Raw genomic sequence first — 6,691 nt, 5'->3', positions numbered from 1 at the left:
CTCTCGGGGATTAGGTATGAGTGATACCAGATTAAATCAATTGAATAAAAAAATTAAATTGATGGGTTTTAATTGAAATCTAAATAAAATCGAAATAACAAACATATTAAAGTTAAGATAATGATTTGGAAACACTTCTACTTAAACTTAGAATCTCTATTTTTTATGGTGCATATTGCATTGAAGTATAAAGATGTTTACCAATTATAATAATAGTTATGATATAGTTAGTAGGTTTTATGATTAGTAAGTGGATAATTTAATGTTCATAAAACTATAAACCTATAAACCAACTAATTGAAGTAGAAGAGAATGTTATTAGCATCTCATGTTTACATTAAAACACCAAAAAATAAATAATAAGAATGTTAATGATTGCAAACCTAATACTTCTTTTCAAGATTTCTCTTGATCACCGGTGTAACTCTTTTGCCTTCTAGTAACAAACGATGATTATCTTTTACACCTCAAATGGTTTCCTTTTCTTGTACACTTTTCTGAGATATGAAAATCTCGTATTTATAGAAAAATAAAGTTAGCGACGCTAAGCCTTTGTCTTCATGGCGCTAACTATTATCCTTATTGAATATTTCTGACGTAAATCCTTCTTTTGTGTCGCTAATCTTTAACTTTGAAGTGCTAAACCCGTCCTTTATGGTGTCCTCAAAATTCTTCCTTATTCACTACATATTTAGCTCATTTTTCCTTCTGTAATGCTTATTTATGGATTTTTACTCTATTTATCAAATATGAACATTTTATATCATATTTATCCTTATTTTAAAACTATTCATTTAATTTAAAACACTAATATAATTAATCATATTTTATGACTATTTTTAAAAATATCAAAATTCCCCACACTTAAATCTTTCTTTCCCTCAAGCAAATGTGAAATCATAGAACAAAAATTCCAAGTAACTAAACTTAAAAATAGAATAGAATAGAAAAGTAAAAATCCTAAAATACTCAAAAATTAAAATTTTCTCATTCTTTTTTTATTCTAACGTGAACCTCATGACTTTTGATGAAATAACAAAATTGGTGTTTCAGATCCCTTCCATAAATGAAGCCCATATCTCCTTCTTGATTAGGTTATATTTTTATTACTTAATAATATGTTTTCGAACTCCAGCATAAAAATTTCATTATTAGTCGGTCAATCCGATGGGTTTACCGGAGAGTGGACGTACAAAGATTGGGTAAACCTCTTTATATCGGTGTTTGGTTTGCACTATCTTTTTCCCTTAATAACCTTCTATTTTTAATCATATGTATGTGGTTTGTTATTGTTATAAACTGTTCATTCAAAAAATATAATGTATTTTTCCGGATTATATTGTTACATGTTATATGCTTCAACTTTTCTAAAACGACAAGCTTTTCACATGTGTTAATATGCACTTTATCACAAATAAGGCCAAGTACAAATTAGCAATGTACTTCGATGCCCCAACATGTCTTAATTTTCACATCAAGAAGTTTTCCTCTTGAATTTTCATCCTTGTTTACTCATTAACACATTGTTTCCCTCAAAGATGCGTATATTGACCATGTGTTCATATTGAAGTATGAAGTTGAAAATATGAAGATAAACACATATTTTGTTTCCATATTTAAGGGTTAAAATGAAGAGATAGCCTTATTTTATCTTCTTAGTGCGTGCTATTGTGATCATGTGTTTATACAAATTTGTGAGGAACTCAGTAGCATATGTTGGTTTCATCTTTGATGTAAATCGGTTCTTACTTTAGCTGTTGTTTAATTCCAGGTGAAGTTCTATACACTTTTGGTATTGAATGTTTACGGAAAGTGAAAAATATAAAAGGGATATTCACCAAAATGACTATATTTTTGAAAATGTTTTTATCAGTTTGACCAATATTTTCATTGATCACCATCAATTTCACAACCAATAGATGTGAGATTCCAAAATATTTCGAAATTTCAAATTAAAAAAAAAAAAAAAAAAAAAAAAAAAAATTTAAAGAAAATGTTTATTTCAAAATTCTAAGAACAATCTCAAAATTTCAAAGCAGAAATATTTTAAACATAAATATTGTGAACATTTCGAAATTCTAACAAATTTCAAAAACTTATTCAGGAAAAATGTTTCGTAAATCAAAAAGCATCTCATAACCGACCAAGTTTCGAAATACATGGTCATTTTTGTTATTTCGCAAAAAGATTGCTAGAATGTTAAATGTAATTAAGACAAATGGTTATTTTGAAGAATATCCCGATATTAAATCTCATATTTAGATTAATATCACGAACATTTTATCAAAGTCAACAAACATTCTACTGGTTATTCTCCTCTCACGACATTCTTAGCAATTTGCATTCCGACTTATACATATTCCATCAAATTTTTGAACATTCAAAACCGTTTTTACACAAATATAAATAAAAAAACATGATTTCACACGATTTAAAGACAAATGAGCCAACATGCTCGACTAAACAAACAAATCATATGAAATACATGTCAAAAAATCAACAATCCTTGTCTTTAAACACTTGTATAGGTGATGATTTGAACCAAGGTACCCAAATAGAAGTTGTTTTTTGGTACATCTTGTAGGATTCTACCCTATACTCTTGTTTGAGCATTCTTTTTTCCACAAGTGTGGTCACATAAGCCAAACACAACGTGTTAATAAGTGCACCAATAAACACCCAAGTGCCCCCTAGGCTCCAACCAAAGATAGCAAGTCCCCACCACCATAGTTGCTCACCAAAATAGTTAGGGTGTCTAGAATAATACCACAACCCTTTGTTTAGATTAGGCACCAAAGCCTTTCCTTCTTCTTTTAGTTTTTCATTTTTGGTTACAAATGTGTAAAGTTGGGTGTCCGCTATATACGCGTAGATAATGCCACAAATGCAGACGATTGATGCAACTACATCCCATATGTTGACTGGCTTGTTGACCGTATGGACAATGTATAGAGGTATACATACTCCAAATAGGAATACCTATGTCAATAAAATGGAGATTATTAATGAATCATTATGTAGTACTTGGTAAATAAAAAACAAAATAAATAATAATTATGATTTACCTGCTGAATGAGATAAACACCAAAGAATGAAACCCACCACCAGTTTTGGCCATGTTGTTGAGCCATATCGGTGAACCTCCAATCCTCTCTCGCACCCCATTGCCACTTCTCACGGCGGAGATAGTTATGAGTCAATCTGACAGCCCAAACCCATGTCAACCCCACCACCACCGCAGACCGCCACATGTTATATTCCCCATCAGGGTGGCTCGCAAAGTAATGCGCCAACAAAACCGGAATAACAGTCCAATACAAGTCTATCATCTGCAAAACCCACAACCATTATAGATCCAGTCGTTAAAAATCACGTACTACTAAATGAGTAAATGGCAATGATTGAATAAGGGTACTAGCGATAGATGTAATGAAATCAAACACAGGTCAGAGAGTTTACCCAGTTGCTGGATTGGAGGAGGCTAATGAGCCAGAAACCGACATCGATGTTGAGGAAGAATATGGTGTTGGCCAAGATGAGGGGGTGTCGATAGCACCAATTCCATAGAGGTGAGAGTAGATGTTGATCGTTTTGGTAGTGATTAAGGAAGGAGATGTAGAAGAAGATGGAAGGAAGAGGCGCCATTAATGCAATCAAAGCATTCTTCAAAGCCATGTTTGATTGAACAAAAGAAGGATGAGCATAATGAAAGCCTCTCTAGTCTTTTATATACTACTCCTGTTCATCACATAATGCCCACCTTAGAACCTTCCATGAGTGCAAAAGTAGGATATAAATTTATATAAAAATAGACTGATAATAGTTGTCTAAATTTTTTGGAATGTAATTTACATCGTTTCGGTATTTAATTTTAAAATTTTAAATATTTCGGTTTTAGTTATGGTTCTAATCCTATGTACTTTTCTAAAATAAAAGGCATTATAATTATCATGCGTAATGATCATCAGTGGATATGAAGGTGCAGCTAATCATCATCCCCTCTATCTGCTCACATGCACATTATATGTGACAGAGATGAGATATTACCCTTTACTTTCTTTTACGTTTTAATAATCTCCCTCTCCTCTCCTCACAAAATACTATCTACTTTAATATTGACTTTTTGAAATGGCAGAAATTTATTATAAAACTATCATAATGCTAGAAAATAATTTTATTACAAAATAGAGATAGCTAGTTTACGAGTGTGCAACAAACCAACTTAATTCAACTTACTCTTCTTGCTTTTATCAAAATCCAAAAATACCAGTAAAATATCATTTTGTCAAAGATCTTCATTATTTTTTAGGCTTAATCATTCCAAATAAAATGTTACAGAAGTTTCAAAGAACCCAAATACTTGTAATAATAACCTCACTTTTCCTTTTAACTATATGAAACTTAACTTTGCACGGCCAAGCTCCCAACGGACTGAGAGACGGGTAATTAGATCCCACCACCTAGCAACCAAGATCCGAATAGACTTGGCAATTGAAACCGATCTTTCACCAAAAAAACTATGCTCATCAAGGACATAAACTCTATATAATATTCTGTATGAGGTTGCTACCAATATCATTAGTTCCGAGCAATTAGCATTGATCAATACCGAAAAGATAAAAAATAAACTTTTAGCGTTCAAATTCGACTTTGAAAAGGTGTGTGCCTCTATAAATTGGAAGTATTTAGATGAGGTCCTCACTTTATGCTTATTGTGAGGCATGACATATATACCTCTTCTTTTAAATCACCATTCATGAATGTTGTTTTAACATCCATTTTTTAAATAACTATATTATCATTAGAATAGAAGAGGAATAGTATTGTTTAGATTCTGTGAGGTGCTAAAGTGTAAATAGACAAACCCTTGTATCTATATATAATTATGTACAATGAGAAGGATCGGCAATTTTGGAGTGTAATCTATTATGGTATCAGAGCGGTTCTGATTTCCCGCTCACCACCTCCCTCCAAACCCTAAACGCCGCAAGAACCTTCTTCCTCCAGTCGGCAGTCCTTCTTTGTCTCTATTCATCTCTCTATCCTTCTTATCTCTACCATGGAGAAGTTACACCCTGCTGCAACAGTCACCAACATCAAGAATTTTATTCCAATCATTCTAGAGATGGAAAACGTTCAATACGCGTCATGGGCAGAACTATTCAAAATTCATTGTCGGGCGTTTCAAGCAATCGATCACATCCTTCCAAACGAGGCACCAACTCCGGAAAAGCCAACCTCTGGAATAGATGCCGCCAAAGACAAAACAACCACTTCTACACCCGATGCTTCTTGGTCAAGAGTAGATGCTATAGTAATCCAATGGATTTATGGTACAATTCTACTGACTTACTTCACACCAAACTCAAGCCAGGTTCCACAGCCGCTCAAGCATGGACAGCCCTAGCCAATATATTTCAGGACAATGCTAACTCCAGGGCTCTCTTCCTTCAAATCAAACTGAAAAATGCAAAACTAGCATCCTTTCCAAATGTGAGTGCTTACTGTCAAGAAATTAAAGTATTAGCAGATCAATTAGCCAATGTCAATGCCCCTGTACCTGGTCAAACTCTTGTTCTCCATCTCATTGCCGGACTCACAGACCAGTTTGATGGAGTAGCAACTTTTCTACAACAGCAAGACCCTCTTCCGGATTTCTATACAGCCCGGTCCAAACTTATTATGGAAGAGGCCAGAAAAGTGAATCAGATCAGCCCCAACACATCTTTCTTAGCTGCTGCTAGACCCACTACTACCACCACCAGACAACATCCAACCGCTACTGCTCTTCACGCCGCTGCTGGATACTCGCTGTCACAACAACCTGCTCCCGATTCTCAGCATAACCATCAGCATGGCAGAGGATATTCTGAATCAACACCTCGTGGACGTGGCAGGGGCAGTCGTGGTCGAGGTCGCGGACACTGTCGGGGTCGAAGTGGCAACTTTCATGGTCATCATTTTTATTCACAGTAGTGGAATTCTAATCCATATCAAAATTGGCAGCAATGGTCTCCTCCACCATGCCCCTATCCGACCGCACCTCCTTCTCGTCCTCTACGCCTCGCTACACCCGGTTCGGGTATTCTTGGTGCTCCTCCTGCTCATGCGTATGCTGCTTCAGAAAATTATTATATGCCCACCAACATTGAGCAAGCCTTGCACACTATGACCTTGAACCCAGATCAAAACTGGTATCTCGACACCGGGGCTACAAATCACATGACTCATTCGACAGGTACACTCTCCTCTTATATCAATAATAGCATTCCAAACCATATTGTTGTTGGAAACGGTTTCAAAATACCTATCAACGGGACGGGACACACAACACTTTCCCCACCTCTTCCACCTTTCAAAATAAACAACGCTCTCGTTGCTCCGCATCTTATTAAAAATCTTTTATCCGTTCGTCGCCTTACAACAGATAATCATATTGTCATTGAATTTGACCCTTTTGGTTTTCTTGTGAAGGACCTACAGACCAAGATTCCTATCTTCGATGTGATAGCACTGGAGACCTCTACCCGCTCTCTCTACCAACAGCTCGTACCAGTCCTTCCACTTTTGCAGCTCTTTCTCAAGACTTATGGCATCGACGTCTAGGCCATCCTGGCGTTTCTTTATTACGTATTTTGAATAAGCATAAGTCTATCTCTGTTTCTAAATTTTCAGATTAAAAAATATGTCA

At 35.1% G+C, this 6,691-nt stretch overlaps 2 protein-coding genes across 2 annotated transcripts; one reads left to right on the top strand and one right to left on the bottom strand.

Moving 5' to 3' along the window:
• Window positions 1-2,359: 2,359 nt before the first annotated feature.
• Window positions 2,360-3,713, bottom strand: LOC111891448 (uncharacterized protein C594.04c). Its single transcript, XM_023887502.2, has 3 exons — window positions 3,460-3,713; window positions 3,066-3,329; window positions 2,360-2,979 (listed from the first exon to the last, which is right to left on the bottom strand). The coding sequence occupies exons 1-3, from the start codon at window positions 3,673-3,675 to the stop codon at window positions 2,497-2,499; spliced, it is 963 nt and encodes a 320-aa protein (XP_023743270.1). The 5' UTR covers window positions 3,676-3,713; the 3' UTR covers window positions 2,360-2,496.
• A 1,346-nt stretch (window positions 3,714-5,059) lies between these two features.
• On the top strand, window positions 5,060-5,976 carry LOC111891340 (uncharacterized). The gene is made up of 2 exons (XM_023887398.1): window positions 5,060-5,333; window positions 5,375-5,976. The coding sequence occupies exons 1-2, from the start codon at window positions 5,060-5,062 to the stop codon at window positions 5,974-5,976; spliced, it is 876 nt and encodes a 291-aa protein (XP_023743166.1).
• Window positions 5,977-6,691: the final 715 nt, after the last annotated feature.

The sequence above is a fragment of the Lactuca sativa genome, chromosome 7 (assembly GCF_002870075.4).
Source record: "Lactuca sativa cultivar Salinas chromosome 7, Lsat_Salinas_v11, whole genome shotgun sequence".
NCBI lineage: Eukaryota > Viridiplantae > Streptophyta > Magnoliopsida > Asterales > Asteraceae > Lactuca > Lactuca sativa.
This window is presented reverse-complemented; position numbering and strand designations above follow the sequence as displayed.